At 35.4% G+C, this 17,643-nt stretch overlaps 1 protein-coding gene across 5 annotated transcripts in view; it reads right to left on the bottom strand.

The window, feature by feature from the left end:
• The window catches only part of AHI1 (Abelson helper integration site 1), an 86,168-nt gene that overhangs the window by 15,639 nt on the left and 52,886 nt on the right, over positions 1-17,643 (bottom strand). For all 5 annotated transcript variants that reach the window (XM_039707605.1, XM_039707609.1, XM_039707606.1 and 2 more), the window contains exons 20-22: positions 8,939-8,997; positions 3,504-3,569; positions 1,090-1,252 (exon numbers count right to left, since the gene is read on the bottom strand). In XM_039707605.1, coding sequence (XP_039563539.1) covers positions 1,090-1,252; positions 3,504-3,569; positions 8,939-8,997 — 288 coding nt within the window. The remainder of the gene's footprint in view (positions 1-1,089; positions 1,253-3,503; positions 3,570-8,938; positions 8,998-17,643) is intronic.

The raw sequence follows: 17,643 nt of genomic DNA, 5'->3' as shown, positions 1-17,643 counted from the left end.
TGATTATCAACTGCAATAGCAATTATTTACCAGAAGTTTTTTTTCACAATTGGACAACTGCCTCAAAAACTTTGTTTAGGTTTTGTCTTTTTTTGTTTTCAGAACATTTTTTAAGGTCCTCACTGAAGACTCTTCCTTCAGACTTCTCTCTGGGTTATCTTACAAGGAGGAAATGCAGGGCAAAATGCACAGGATGACAAGGAGAGGACAGAAGGGAAGGGCATAGTAAATCTAACTTTAATTGACCTCATCAAGTGAGCACAGTGCTATGTGCAAGTGTGTTTTAGGAAAGAGGCTTAAATACTAGATTTCACTTTAAAGACATAGGGAGGAACTAAAAAATGAGGGAAACCATCTTGAGAAATGTTGGGTTAAAAGATTTCTAAATACCAGTATAACTGATACTTTGATAGTTTAGGAAGGCAAATTAATTTCTTGTAGTGTGAAACCACATGCTGTGTCCACAAGTTGAATGTTTACACCAGCACACTGAGCATCCTTACAGCAGTGGATTAAGTAGAATGCTTCCTATATTATTTGTTCAAATTCACCTATGTTTGTCTATATCAGTTTAATCAAAACAGTTTTAATGAAAAGGACCTGGTAGCAACTTCAATGCTCAGATGTGAGATTTAACCATTATTGTTCTTTTAAAACTTCACACTGAAATCCAGATATTTGGGAACTGAACATTCTACATTAGAGCAGGGGGAAAATTAAGTTTGTACAAAAGCTAGATTTAATGGAAATTGCCTAAGAAAAAACCCCAAGACATTTGCGAAATGCTCTGATGTGTCCTAAAACATTGCTAAGCTGGGGCCTGAATTAGGTGGTTCTGTGTTAGAGGAGACAAGGGCTCAATCCAGCTGACAGATAATTAAGTCAGTAATAAACTGACTTATTCCATAAGCTGAAAGTGCTATGGTTAGCTAACTTAATACAATTTTTGCACCACAATAAGCCATCATTATGCCGCATGTGTACTACATAAATTCCTATCTTCAGAACAATAAGCAGAACAACATGGTAAAATCTTGGAGCATCAGTTAAACCCACACCGGTATACCAGGAAGACAGCAGTAAACTTACTTTCACCAGCCACATAATTAGCTGGAAAATAGCCTTGCTGTCCATTTGCTAGGCTGCCAAACCACCAGTTATCATTATCTTTGTATAACACTTGGATAATGTCACTGCGATGGATGGTTAGCTCATCTGATCGATGCGCTGTGTAGTCATAAAGAGCCACTACCTAAAAGAGAGATAAGAACACCACAGCTTTATCACAACCATGCCACAGAGAAAAAAGCGCAACATTCACTTCCTCTTGCAGAAAAGCAGCTGAAACCAAAGCTGCACTTTGGTAAAAGCTGAGGCTGCCTCAAGTTTTGCTAATGGGATCAGGGGTGGTGGGAAAGCAGCAGGAGAGGCAAGATAAAGGACTGTGGGATTGCAGAAATGGTTAAGAACATTCAATTCACTAAGATTAGCTTCAAAACAGCAGCTGTTAGTTTTATAAGCAATTTGCTTGTGAAGCAAAAGGGAAAAAAAAACTTCATACAGTCACTTTCTCAGAATTGTTACACCACCTTCAGATCCCATTCTCTCTGTGCTCATGAAGCATATGTGTTTGAATAAATACTTCAACAGTATGACAGCTTTATCCAAGGAAAAATTTAATACAAAAAGACACTGAAAAGTTTTGCTTTGATCACTCCGCTTTTTTCTTTTTTCTTTTCTATTTTTCATTTGTTTTGTTTAGCAATAAGCATTTGGATATACAATTTCATAAATATCTGCAAAAAATACATTTCTATTCCATGTCACAGATTAAATCCATTTGACAGTGAAATTCAGCACAGATATGCTTTTATGAAAAAAAGTACTAACAGTCATCAGAACTATGGATACTACATAAAATAAACTACTAGAAGCCTGCTTTTTACCCTGAATATGAAAATATCAAGTACAATTTCTTATTTATCTCCTATGCCCTATGAACAAAAATCTGTCCTAGTGAACTCTGAGCAGAGAAGCATGAAAGGAAAACAAATGAACTGAAAGAATAACGGAATTGTTCACTTCCCTCATCATAAGTGAAGAGCAAAATTATGACCTATTTTACACACAGAATGCTGCTTCCCTACCTACAATCTTCACCTCATATTCCTCTACTAAATTGTAAGTAGAGGTCAGAAACAGGGATCATTAGGAGCAATAGGAGGGTAACGGGATTGAAGGAGACAGCAAAGTTATGGTGATATGGATAGGAAAACCCCTTATTTTTTATTACTCATGCATGCATTTAAATGTTAAGACTGCTGAATTCCACAGTGCTTTTTGTATTTGTATTTCTGCTTCAAGCAAGATCACCTGCGAGTTGCGTGTGTAGAAATATAGCCAATGTCACTTGTATTTCCATAATTCCATGTCACCAATTAAACAGATTAAATCAGTTATGAATGGAAAAAGATGGAAGTGATTCTACCATTGTAAATTTTATGTGGCAATTTGTGAGCTGGTCAGCACCAAAGAATTAGTATCAGCATAGTTTTCAGTAGACTGGAAATTTACCTAAATATGCACTCAGTAGTCCTTAATTTACATAAAGAAATGAAACCGTGAAATGTGTTTTATCATAACTCTCCTCCCTGCATTAGGAAAGCTAACAGTAATTACAGGTGATGTTGGCAGTACAGAAATATGAATTGTAGAACAGAACCAAACTAAACCACACTAATGAGCACCATGACCATGTCCAGTAAGAGGTGCTCTGACAGTGCCCACTTCAGTTAAGTGACAATCTCATGCAAACCATGAGGTCACTTAAGGTAAAAAAAAACAACACCCAAAAAGGAATATAGGAATGTAACACCAATTGCTTGGCAGCATGAAATACAATGAAAGGCAGAGCATGAACTACTGGGTTTTTTTTGCAGGGTCTTTTGCAAGATGCTTCTGGTGCAAATATTGTATAAAAAAACAAAACCAAAACCAAAAATTCAGTCACATGGAAATTGCCACAAACAGTTCAAACCAACCAAGCAAGTGCCACTGTCTGTCTCTCAGAAATAAGAAATTAATATACCAACGTGTCTTGTAATACAACTGGTTTAGTAAACCTGGCAATTTAAATAAAATATGGAAATTGTCGTTATATAAGAAATGCACTTCAGAACCAAAGAAGAATGTAAACCACTCACAATTACACCTAAAGCAGTGGACTTTCTTCTGGTGTAAAATTTAAAGATTTGTCAAGTTCTATTTGGGTCAACGTCCAAGCAAAAAATAAAAAAAATCTATATTCAAGAAAATTTTACAATATTGTTTTTCAAGATTGATATAAACCCAGAAGTAATATGAACATATTTGTATGAATTACAAAATCTATAGTAGAAAAAGATGTCCTTAGGATCATGCTAAAAACAAAAAAGGCATGCTTTCAAAAGCAGATACAATATAACAGGTACAGAAGATATTGCAAAAAATTACATAATACTTACTGTCTCTTGCCCCGGTGGACAACTGTTTCCTCCTCCCACTCCTAGTGCAGTCAGGCTGTCATCATTCTAGAAGAATAAGTTGTTATACATTTTAATATGAAGCATTTTGCTAAACTATGATTATATTTTCATTTCTCCTGTATGACAGTAAAAATTATCCGCAACAAAATGCTTTTTTTGAAAAAAGAAAAAGCAGAAGTGATGTTAAGCAATACTGAGTAATATTGGCTATTGGCTGGTAGATGTTTAGAAAAAGATGTTAAATTTTTCAAGTACATACACTGCACTAAAGACAGCACTGGACTGAAGACTGTGCAATCCAAGCTTGTTTGCATTGCAAACACTACAGCAGATATTTAAGAAGTTGTTGCAGTGTACTTTACCTCTGAACCAATATGCAAAAATGTCACTTCCATGTAATGGAGAATTTTAGGTTGGTCTTAATAACCAGTACTTTAATTCTAATTGTTCTATCCTCACCACTTGCTCTTCAGACTTTCAATGAATTCAAAAGAATAGCATGCATACATTGCAAAAATCAGGATAAGCCCGTACCTAAAAAAAAGTTATTTTTGTAAAATAGTCAAATGCTTAAGCTAGAAAAAGATTTAGAACAGAAAAAATATGAAAATTAGCAGAGGAACAACAGTCTAGGGGAAAAAAAGGAAGAGCTGAAAGTCCTTTGCTGGTGTTATTTAATTTTTTTTCAATGGTCTATCTTCACAAAGGGGAAAACAATTTCCCCTCTATTTTGTGTGCAAAGGATATACACTGCCATACATCAATTAAAATATTTCAGAAGTGTTAAATGTGTGCTTTGTGAAGTAAACATTTCCACCTCTAACAGATATACTGCATTCTAACCATTTAATTCTGAAAATTTTAATCCAACATACTTAATCTCTTTCATATTTTGCAGCCACTCCTTTATATATCTTTTGCATGAACTTCTTTTTCTTCTGCTTTTAAAAAATATATCTAAAATGTATTGTTCTTTTTATTTTCAGTGTTTGCATTTTTAAATTTTTTTTTATTATGATGGTCCAAGGAACACCATTACAAATTACAGAGAAAATCCTTGCAATTCCTCAGTAGAATAAATGCCATTCTTGAGAACAGGCATTCTTGCCCTCAGTGTGGTTTGCATAATTTAGCTGGGCTTATCCCATATGGGAAAGAAATCACTGACTATTCTGAACTCCATCCAGTCTCCAGACTGTTTTGGTACTGCCACAGTAGTTACAGAAACACACTGCAGTTACAGATGAACTCAGTACAAAAGCAAACAGTTGTACTCAGTTCTTATAATCTACCAGAACATCTAAGCCTACCACCTAAAGAGTTCTGAATAATTATGTACATGCACAGAAGGAAAAAAAAAAAAAAAGTAGTGTAACTGCTTGATTTCATAAACAAATTTTCAACAAAGACTGGTTGAGCTGCAGTTCAGAGTACACTTCTTGTTCAGTGATCTATTGGTAGTCAGCACTGCTGTACAGGTTTCAGCTAATTCTTATTTTTCCATTCTCAAGGTTAAGAGAACTGTGCAGGCAATGTGCTTAGCCTGTGGGATGGGAGTGCCTCCTGTTGCTCAAAAATGATTCATCAGAATTATTAGCAGTATTATTTTGGTATCTAGTTCAGGTACTCATGTTGCCCCATTATTGTGTCTCAATCTGACTCTCTCTCATTTTTAATAAAGTATTTATGTGGCTCTCAAACACTGGAGAACAGCTTGAAGAGAGCAAGCTGTGTGGAAATAACAAGCTAACATCTCTGAGTCACCCCGAGACTATGCTGAACGTTCTCAGACACTGCCCTAAACTTTCCAGGCAACAACAATCCAAAGAGGTGCCTCTTGAAGAGGTGCTGTGAGTACGTCACGGGCTGCACACACCTCCACCTCCAGCTGTCACGGGCAATTGCCATGGCTGCCTACCACACACACAGCAAGGCTGCCTCTGCTGTGCCCTGCCATCCCTCGAGTGGTGCCAAGCCTTTCCTCAAATAATGCCAAGTACCAGTTACACCACAAGAAACATCCAACAAAAACTAGTGGCCTTTCAGCTTAGAAATATCATTTTTCAAATGCGGTGTCACAAGCATTTTTTAAATCTGTGTCACACATTTTCAGGATTTTGAAAAAAGCAACATATTGAATGGTATGAATACATCATTCTTAATACAATATTAATGTCTCCTTTTCTCATGGAGGATGGAAACTAGCTAATCCTTTTCTTGCACTGGAACAGATGTGGGGCTATAGTTTTGTCCTGAGGAGTTGGTCTTTTTGGGAGGCAGACCATCTGTGAGAAACAGAAACAAAATGCTTGCTGAAAAAGTGTGCTATGTCACACTGATCATGGTTGAACAAAGCTGTTAGGAGCTTTCAGCATTAAGGAACATCCTCAGAGGAAGACAAACACATTCATCAGTTGACACAGAGTTCTAAAACACGGAGTATCACACTGGTTATCCGTGACTAAACTGCTTAGATACCCTTGACATTTCTAACTCAAAACCAAACAAAAATGTTTCAAGATGCTGATACAAAAGAGATCATTGCATGTGAGGGTAACCTGATACATTGTCACATCAAGTTTTATAGATTCCTGATAGTGGCCCTAATTAAAATGTTTATGGCTTCTCTAGTGGATCTGTTTCAGTGATTGCTCACATGGAGGTTTTGTTTTTTTGATGCAGATGTATACAGGACTTGGGCATTAGATAGTGCTCATTCCCTTACGAGAAGGAGCACTGAGAAAGAACAAGTGATACCTTATTGCTGCTTTTTCTGTAAAAATGTCAGGATTTAATTTCTACTACTGAACCAATATACTTCAATTACCATAATATCAAAATTTAAAGAAAAAAATATTCTTATAAACTGAAATACAGTTTCATATGCATCTTCCTTATACGTAAACATATTCTTCATTGTAACAGAATAAACATAGACTAAATCCCACTTCTAATTAGCCATTAACTCTTAATAACAATACATGGAAAATAAGCTTTTCTAAGATTAATTTTAGGCAGACCCTACACATACCAGGGTGAACCCAGTATGCACACTTGGCCAAAGTCATGCTGCCTCCTTTTCTGATCAGTGACAGACTCAGGGACATGAAGAAGGACAAACATCTATTTCCTGGATGTTTCTCAGTGGCACTGCTTCCCTCCACTCCACCCCCCCATACCTGCTGACACAGTGTAAGAGAAACTGGGAATATTACTCATGCAAACACTCCAGAAAAGACACAAAGAATGTGTGTTACAGCTTCTCTTGTGTGTCCAGTCAACCTGAGCCTCAGTGCGTAACAGCCAACGTTCTGAGGCTGTTACCTTTAGCAGATTTCTTTTGTTGCTGCTTTTGGTTTTTGGTGGTTTCTTGATTAGTTTGGGGTTTTTTTTAAAGGAGAAAGAATAAGAAATTAACTTCTAGAGTCTGATTGAAAACTCTTGGTTGACTTAAAAGTTAATATGCAAAACATTAAAAAATTCTACAGAATAAATCTGAGATTTTACTGTTGCTCCATTGTTTTTTTCCTTAATAACCTAAAGGTTAGGGATTTACTTGTCTCATCACCTAAGATCACTATGCAATTCTCTTTACTAAGTGACATTTTAAATTAAATACTATGTAAGATGAGACTTAGAAGAAAACAACTGGATACTGTTAGCACTTTTGTATTTTGTTCTTATTCTCTGGTCCTAGCTCAGGACAGCTAACTACAAATTTAGTCTATGGGAAACAGAAATACAAATAGTAGTATTGATAGCTAAATTTAAATTATGCTAAAAGTATCAATTGGCAAGGATGATAAACTCTTCTTCAGTCATAATTAAAATGTCTGTAGATACTGTAAAGTTACTTCCTTAGGCTTCAGATGACTACAATCCTGATTTGATTACAGCCCTTCAATATTTAATAAGCACGGGAATCTATAATTCGCCTAGAGGAAGAAAGGACCAAAACTGCACTTTATTGAAACCTGCAATGTGCAAACAGAAATCAGAAATGCAAACACAGTTGCTGCAGTAAAACCTACAAGGATTACAAAAAAAGGAGAGAAAATAAAAAACAGAAAAAGACCAATTCAAAAACATGTTAAATACTCCAACTCCTGAAATGATTCAAACCCTCTTCAACTATTTTGCCTTTTCTAAAAATGCTAGGTTTTTACATTATTTAATAACCTGCATTTATATATATTAATGTGTTTATAATAGGAAAAGTAAAAAATATACTCAAAACCTTAATTTAGCCCTCTCAAAAAAACCCCAAAAAACAAAACTATTTTAAATTATCTGCTGCCTAGCATTTCACAAAACAGTTGGTCCTGCAAATGTTTATCAAGCTTGCTGTGGTGGAGAATACTACAGTACTACTTGAACAACATATATTTTTCCTTAAAAAATTACATATTGATGGCTAAAAATTTGAAAACATGAAAACAGGAATCATTTAGCAACTAACACAACACCAATGTAAAACCACGCTTTCAACATTTCTTGGTGAATCCTGTGTATCTTACAAGCTTGCCACAACAGTCTTAACAGATTCTGTTAAAAAAGGTAGGTCCAATAATCCCGAAACAATTCAACCAAAACCCCAAATTTAAATTGTAAAACAGATATAAATGACCCAAATTAATTTATGTCCATTTATTACATTTTTCTCAAAATTAAAATTAGTGCAATTACAACAGAATATTAAACCATGCCATTCTGTCCATGGGAGCAGGAGGATTAACATCTCCAGTAGAACAGGCCCAGTTTCATGGAGACACAAATGCACTCAGTATTCAGAAGCACCACTGCTTCTTTCTTCACTAGTTTCTCCACACATTTTGTGCTTAATACAGGTTTATCAAATGTATAGCTGCAATTAATGGCATTTATAGATTCTGTTGGATTTTTATTATTGTGATCAGGAAACCAGAAATAAATGAAATAACGAATATAATTAGGAGACGCTTACAATCAATATTTAAGAGATAAGCAATTAAGTAAACAGAGGATAGCTGTGATTTAACTTGTTACAAAAAGATGAAGTATGAGTAAACAATGAGAACATGGTGCTGCAGTGAGAATTTCATTCCAAGTTATTGTCTTTTTCTCTTAGCTACTCATCAACACCTGTTTTTTTAGTAAAAAACAGAAACCACATGAGTGTGATCTTATTTATTTATTTCTAAACAACAAAAATTAAGTCATGAAAAAAAATAAAGCTTTTGATTTGCAGATATCTGATCTCACTACCAGCTGGTCACAGCATAAGCTAATTTGACCATGTAGACAATTGGTTTGAAGGCACCTCTTTTATGAATAAAGACAGGATAAAAAAACACCTCTCTACAATGAGAACTTGTGAATAGTGACATTTTATAGTTAAACATCAATTTAAAAAAAATGCAAAGAGAATTCCTTACCTTCTGTAGTCTACCCAATAGTGTTCGACTAAGAGGATTTCCTACTGGGCTGAAGCACCCTGTGAAAAGAAAAGGCTGTGAATTTTCTGCTTGTTATCCTTTTCCATCGAATAAACCATTTTATTTTAAAATCATTATGTTAGCAGGATATGTTTGACAAAATTCTAATGAAAAGCAGCAGCATCTTTCAGTCACAACTATGCATCCTTCAGTCAGGAACAGTTGGAGGGTTTATTTAACTAACAGACCTGACACAAGGTTAACTAATCCAATATTTCCATTCAAATGATTTGGAGAAGTAGCTCAAGCTATGTCCACATGCCACCTCGTGCTCAAAGCTGACACTATTATCTAGGCTGTATTGCTTTTCTCTTCATTGAAATTCCAAGTAATGCATACAAAGTTTTCCAACAGAAATGATCACAAAAACTCACAAAGGAATTACTTCCTTATTTTATCTGAAAGAATAACTATTCCTATTCAGTGGTTCCCTTTGATCATCTGAGTTCCTATCACAACACATCTTGCTGTTTATTTTATTCACTCTCTACACAGCACACTTGAACAAGTACTTGTAAATTCTTTTCTTTTCAGACTATTACGTTAACTACTAAGCTCAGGAAAATCCTTTCATCATCTATGGATTTATCTTTTTGTTATTGGTCTCCTCAGCTGTATACTTAAGAAAACATCTTAAAAAGAAAAGATACAAAAAAGTCGGAAAATCGTTGAACATGACAGTGAAAAATGCTACAGCTTCACTGGAGAACAGTTTCTCAAGTACAGAAACGCCAGGCAACACAGAGTTAAGCTCACTGGATTTTCTCTGTGAGATACAAGCTTTGAAACAAATTTTATTTTCAAAGAAAAATAAGTTCTGAAAACTCATTTTCATTTGCCACACCAAAAACCTGCTTTTGAGGAGTCTAGCATCTGAATAAAGAGGACTTTTCAGATTCAGATTCCCATGTACTGGCAGAGCTCCACAAGGAAACTTGCACAACTCCACCTACAGTATATTTTCTAAAGCCTAGTGGTTTTGTCTTTCGCGGGAGATTTACTCACAAATGTTTAATCATTAAGATATTTAGATATTTCTAACTAGAATAAAAGCTGCAAGCTCAAATAACTGCAGTTAAACCATGCTCCTGTGCATCTGTATGTGACTAATCTACTTGTGAGAAATCCTAAATACATGCAATAATGGATTATTCAGCTTCATGTATGAATTAAAAACATTTTTCTAAATTAATAATTTAGAAAAATCTTGTATAAATTCTAAAATACTTTATTTTGAAAGGCTTTCTTTGCTTTTATTAATTTTTTCCACCTCTTTTAAGAAGAAAGAGATGAGAATGTAAACCATTTGCTGAATTCAACCCATATTTAAAGACAGTAGTCCTGAAGGCAACCTTTTTTCAAATAAGCTATTTGCTAAAACATTTTTTCAGCACTAACCAAAAGTCAGTGGGGATATTACTCTTATTAATATTGTTATCTACACTCACAAAGTCAGAAAACCAGATGCTACAGAGATTATATTATGGATATACTATCACATACACATGTTGTATCAAGTCTTTGAAGAAAAAACAAACTGAAAACCAATAAAATGTCTGCATAATAAAATTATTTTTTAGACAGACAATTTGAGCATGGGAGTTTTGTGCCAACTCACCCAAGCCCATATTAAGATAAAAGGTATACAAAATATTTGATAAAAACAGTTGTTTGTCTGGAAAAATATTCAAGTTTTAATTAAAAACAACACTAATCTGCATTTTTATCTGTAACATCATTGACCTTCATATTTTTCTAAGGAAAACACGCATTACTTCCAAGTGCTCCTGGACTGTATGTTTATGTATGTCAGTACTCCTGTTCAGCCTCTGTATTCAGCTGTTTATCAGGTGAAAACTGTGTGGTTAGACTGATATTCCCAATTCAGCCCCAATAAAGGGCAGTGCAGACCTGCTATGCTGTAAGTGTAGGACAGACAGATGTGTTACTCAAAGATATAAGGAGTGCTGTATGGAATTCTAGAAGCTGGCACTGGTTCAGACTCAGTGTTTTCCATGACTAGAGACAAAACAAACAGAAAATTCTTATTACTTTGCTTGAGGTATAAACAGACCACAGGACACCTGGGCACAAATATTCTATGATCATGCCTACTACTTACCCAAAAGTAGACTTTAGGGCTATCTGTTACTTGTTTTTAATTATCAAGCGTCCATTTTTGTAGTCCTTCCCTACATTCAAAATGGCCATTAAACACTGCAAAGCAAACAAAACAAACCCAAACCAACTAAAAAACCTGTTCAAATCTTCCTCATTCACAAAACAAGCTCCATTCAGCAAGCAAGGGAATATCCATCCCTTCTTCCCCAAATGAAGCAGTAGAATTTTAAAGCAATGTTCCACAGCTATGGGCTTAATATGGTTCCATGCTTGACGAAGCATGAAAATGACATCAAGCAGGTGTGACTAACAGCCTCAGCAGTGCTTGCTTTGGTTCCCTCTCATCCAGGCTGTACACGCTTTTTAACTACTATATTGAAACTGAGGTCCACATTCCAGGAGAACATTTCCACCTGATCTAAAAATTAAGTTTACAAGACACCGTGACCTGCTGGGACTCTTGCTTAGTCTGAGCTCATAGAAAGGTCATTAAATCCTATGTAAGGTCAAGCTTGAAACAGCCCCAACACCCAGGGTAATCTAGACTGTCCTAAGGTTACCTCAGAATCACTAATGGAGAAGCATTTTTATTGATGCAGATGCTTTACTTATGCTCTCCAACAATCTTCTTTCTTACCTGCTGTCTTCACCTTCAAAATCATACACATCTTGAGAAGCTAATCTTCCCAATGAAAGTATCAATATTTGAATAACTGCATTTTCTATTACTCTGTATTGATTCTCAGTGGTTTCCTTTATATGGAATTTTACATGAGAAGACCAAACTACTTCTAGGAGAACTTACTGCTAATGTCTAACTGCGAATCAGGCATCTCAAACCAATAGATGCTAACCCTTTTCCCCAAATGATCGGAATTTTCACATTGACACAATTTAACAGCAGGACAGCTCTTCTTCAGTAACCCTATTGCTACAACTATGCTGTGAGCCTGTCAAAGAACTGGTTTGAAAAACAGTGTCTCTGTCTGCCTTGAGAGGAGTCTGAAACCCTGGTAGTTTCCTGTACAATTTGAACAGAGAACTGAAAGTGTACCCTCAGTTCCCCTCGGTCACTTCTGGCAATTTATTCTTTGCCAGTATAACTGCAGCCTAACAGGAAAGAAGACAAAATCCAGGCAGTTGTCCTGTCCAAAACGTGTTTGTAATACCAAGTCCCCAGTTTTATTGCATGCTTTGACTGAAAAGCTGCCCTCTGCTCTAGATCACCTCACATCAATTCTAAGTAGTTGGACTGAAATGCACAAAGTTGATGAGTTCACTACCAAACAGATTTGACTTACATAGTAGCAACAGTGCCCCAGAACAGAACTTGCAATAATTAAGAACACTTCCTTTAAAATAACAGCATCCTAAGTGATTTTGTTTCAAACTAATAGCATGAGAAGCACAAGAGGGAAAGAAATATTTCTAAGTAGTCACATAATTCCACAATTATCCTACTGGACTGTCTATAATCACCCAATGTGAATTGTTTTTGTGAAAAAATGCTGCTATAAAAAAAGCCAGGAGAACATTTGTTACAGAACTCCTGCTTTAATGAATTTTTCAAAAGAAAGCTTTTTCTCACTTTCTGAAAGGTTCTCAATAAATTAATTTGTAATTACTAAAGGTATTTGAGCATAATAAATCTCTAAGGCTTCCAGTCAAATAGAATCTATAGCTAATAAAATAATCTGAAAGTTCATCCTGGAAAATTCCCAGGAAATCACAGAGCAAAAAACAAATACATATCTAAGAAAACTGAAATATGTTAATATTCGGACATTTCTGTGACAAACACCTCTAAAGCATACAGGGAGAGAAAAAATATCTTACCTACTCTGTTCACACACTATTCTTTTTTTAACTGAGTTTTACTTTAGGTTTATACTAATTGCTAATATCTCAAAACCCACAAAAAGTCCTGGAAGACATGAAAATAAACAATGCCTCTAGGAAATGGTACTTCTTATTGCTGACATACTTATGAATTATATCATGGTCTCTTGCAACACACTGTAGTTAAAATACACTCAAATAACAAACACTGGAAAAAAAGTCAAGTCGGTTATAAGATGAATATGTGTAGATCAGCTCATTCCTCTTCCTACTCATCTTCTGTGGCTTTATAACTGTTTCCAGTAATGAGAATCAGATTTTCAACACCGTCACCTAGTGTAGTATGACCAAAAGTATGACCTTTGTGACCAAAGGATCTTTTAGTGTGCAGTATCATCTCTACTTTAGGTTTCAAAGAAAGTTTTGAGTTTTTTAAAGTAAAAGCTTTCAGCTATTTCTGAAATTTCATTTTTCAAACTATGTATAATGGACGGAAATGAAGATAATTTTCTAATGATCTAAATATATATTACTCTTCCCTCAAAGACTTTATCCTCAAACCAATTATGCCCTAACAGATCAAACAGAATTCATTATATAAAAAGATTGTTTATATATTGGGTAAGAACCTGTTTTCCTTTATTTAAACACATGATCACAAATACATTTAAATCCCACCACAGACATTTTCAGATGCAGTTCACACAAAATGAAAGGAGTGGATGCACCTACTTAACACAAGCATACCTTTTCATTCTACCAGCAAAGCAGATGTTTCACTAATATCCATTGCTTTAGGTGAAAACCCTAAACTTCCAACTCTGTTTTACATAACTTAATCTAGCACCTATGATTTTGAAGATATTCCAGACTGAATAGCAGAATTGATAGGACCAAAGTGTATTGAAAACTGTTTTTGTGAAGTTTAATCTGTATCAAAGTGACAGGACAAGAAGAAATGGTCTCACTCTGCATTAGGAGAGGCTCAGGTTAGACATCAGGAAGAATTTCTTAATGGAAGGGGTTGTTAAGCATTGGAATGGTCGGTCCAGGGAGGTGATGGAGTCACCACCCCTGGAAGTGTTCAAGAAATTACTGGATGTGACACTTAGTGCCATGGTCTAGTTGACAAAGTGACTTGGTAAAGCTTCAACTCAGCGATCTTGTAGGTGTATTCCAACCTAAACAATGCAGTGATTCTGTGATCTTGCAAACCACTTAAAATGCATGTGCTTAAAACAGGCAGCTCTCATGTGCTGTAAATGCAAAGGTGCTGTGATGGCAATATTACTGAATGCAAAGGTCTTCTATGAACACCCATAAGATTCCTGCAGTGTGTTCTGCACTGACAGAAGTCTACTCAGTGTCAGCCCATACTATTAATAGCACTCTCCTTGTCTCTTCCCCACCTTTTTCTCCCATGAAAGCATCCAGAAAATGTACCTCCTCAATGTCATTCTCATTTTCTAAGTGGGGTTCCAATTTATTTAACTAAATCTATTCACTTAAAACCAAAATGCAAAATCTATAGGACAAATACAATCCCTCTCTGTTTACTATCTCATTTTTTGTAAGTTATATAGAGATAAACATATGTTTATTTATTTTGCCCATTGGATATGAGAGGTGTTTACATGCTATATACACTTCAGTAAAGTGAGAGACAAAAAAGCTCTGGCAGCTCCACTGCTGCCAGACGTCACTCCTCCAGTGTGGAGATAGATCTAGATGGCAGGCATTTAAAAAAACCTCAAATCCACCCACCTTACTCTCTCCATATTCAGTTGAAACAGCTGTGCTGAAAAGCATTACTTATTTTTGTTTCTTTTCCCCATCCCTATTAATACAGTGAAAAATTGTAAACGAACCGAACAATCTTGGGAAATTATGTCAATAGATCAGGCTTTGTTTGCCATTCAAAATACCAAACTGTATAGAAAGTCTGTACAGAAGGATATGCTTTCAATGAAAAAGTAAGTAATGTTTACCTTTTCAAACAATTGTTTACTAAACACGGGTATGAAAAAGAGTTATCTAGGAAAAAACCTCTAAGGAGTTACATAATTCAGCACCATAAAGCTCCTTACATCGTGCTGCAACTTCTTTAACAGCATGTGATTTCCCAGTGGATGCCTCAGCTGCAGCTACTAGGAGAACCCTGGGTTCCCAAACCATGAGCAAGTCACAGTTTTCCTGAAGTGAGAGACACAACTGCTCTAGTGTGCTTTAACACAGTAACTTCCTTTTTCAAGGATTGATGCAGTTATCTCTAGCTAATGCATCTGCTTTGATTTCACAGCTCAAGTGACCAGGTAGTTTGTCCTTGCAGCAGAGTTAAGTAAACACTGGAGCAGTGGAAGAGAGCAAGGCTTAAATTCACACCTGTAGATCCAGAGAGAGATACCTTTGCTGTAACATCAACCAATTCCAATCCTCATATAAGAGACTTCAGAATCAGACAGCACTAACATGAAAACACTGTGCTTCTGGCAGTGCCAGATCCCACAACATAATTATATCTCCCATCAGCCAAAAGAATGCATAGAGATATTCATTCAAGGTTAGCCATCATTTTCATTTCTGGTTCAAGGTATACAAGGGCACATGCATGTGTTTGCTCTGAGAAAAATCCTCCACGAGGAGGACTATAGAGATAATCTGTCTGTCACTGGCTAGGGTTTCATTTGAAAACATTTATTCTGTACTTAGGCACAATGAAGAGGCAGAATTTGGCCCCTATTTACCAAAAGTATAATGAAGTAAAAACTATTGCATCACAAAAACAATTAAAAAATCCAACTTTTTAATTAGAGATTACAATCAAATACATTTAGCAGCCTACACACCCACCTAATTATTTCTGAGTAATCTTATCAAACCATCATCTTACATTTTTCTTGCAAATGTTAAGTTTCTACAGTACCACATATATAAACAATGCAAGTAGTAGCACGTGTCCCAAGCATTCTTTTGAAGTAAAGAACATTTACTGAATTCATGCTAATCAGGAACGTGCTAATTTACGACAACTTCTAACATTACATCACAATGGCAGTAGATATCACCGAAAATGAGCACAGGTTATAGTATTCAGTTGTTTCTTTCTACAGCTTGGAGAACAGAAGGTGATCCTACAGCAAACATCAATAAGCCTGCACAGATACTATCAGCTTTCTGAAATCAGATTGGCAGCATTATTTACAAGTTTTAGATAGCAGATAAAAAAGATGTAAGGAAAATGCAGACTATGACGCATTCTTTGTATTAATAAGAGTTATTTTTCTTCTAGTACTGCAGATATCCTGAGAAAGTCATTATTAGTTTTGTTAAACTCACATGGACTATTTAAAAGCAAACAAACTAAATCAAAATAGAAAAGAAACTTATTTTGTATTCTATTACATGTAGTTGGTGGTGCTCCCTATCAAAGAAATACTTCACAAAATATAAAAACTGCAGTCCCTTGGAGCTGTAGATGCCCAACACTGAAGTAGCAACCTTCACTTTTGGCTTTAATGATATTTTTGCCTCTACTTTAAATTACCCTCCCTGAATCAGAGGAAATGGACCTCTTAAGCAGGCTTTATTATTATCTGCTTTCTAAAAATATGTAGATCAGTTAAATTTCATTTATTAATACAGGTAATTCCTATGTAATACAGTTAAAATAGAATTTAACTCTATCTGCTACTCTCAAAGCCAAGTATCTTATGACCTCGTAACTCTACTTGTGTCTTCAAAAAAAACCATACTTAATTACAGGTAAAAGACAAAGAATGAAAATTATGCAAGGAAGCAAAACAAAGTAATTTTTTCACATGGCTCTTCCCACAACAGGAATTCAGCAATGGCTAGTTACTCAGAGTCACTTAAATCAAATTAGCTTGCCATTCTTCAAGTGGAAAGCTGTAAGAAAATATGCTTAGGATACCACAATTATCTTTCAAAATCAACCATTAACACACTTTTGCAATGCAAAGTCTTGTCAGCTAAGTAAAAACAACCAGCTACTGCATAAACTACTGAATTTCTATATTACCCAGTAAGCCCCACAATATCAAATCACACCTCGACTGGAAAAAAAAAATCTAAAAAAAAATTTAAATCTTGTCAATGTTTATGTAGCATTTTCCTAACATTTACATTCAAGGTAAAATAGCATCACCAACATCATATGTAATATGCTGGAAAAAATAAGTCAGCTTGGTATTTCAGGTCTTTATCATGACCAGAATAGCCACCACTTTCTCTATGACATTAGCACTTTCAGCCAGTACTGAGTATGAATTCTGACAAAGTATTACCAGAAAATTCCATTAAATAGCCAAACAATTCATACATTATCAAAACTGAAGAATGCAGGACCATTGGCAAACACTATATCAGGAAACCACTATGTAAAATTTTTAATTTGGCCTCAAATCACAAGAATAAGGGAAAAAGTTCATAGCAAATGTACTTCTATATTCAGAAATAGATCATGTCTTTAAAATACATCCCCAAGTTTACTTTCCATTTTGTAGTTCAGAAATTAGACTGGTCAGATATTTAATGGAAATATGTGTGTGGTAAAACCACGCTACCCCATGAGAGTTTTCCCACATGCACACTTCTTCAGTTTTCAGAAAATTTATGAATAAACTACTTTTAGAAGGTTTTTCTACATATCAGTGAATAGAACATGT

This window comes from Passer montanus, unplaced genomic scaffold, assembly GCF_014805655.1.
Source record: "Passer montanus isolate IOZ18808 unplaced genomic scaffold, ASM1480565v1 scaffold2, whole genome shotgun sequence".
NCBI classification, from domain to species: domain Eukaryota; kingdom Metazoa; phylum Chordata; class Aves; order Passeriformes; family Passeridae; genus Passer; species Passer montanus.
This window is presented reverse-complemented; position numbering and strand designations above follow the sequence as displayed.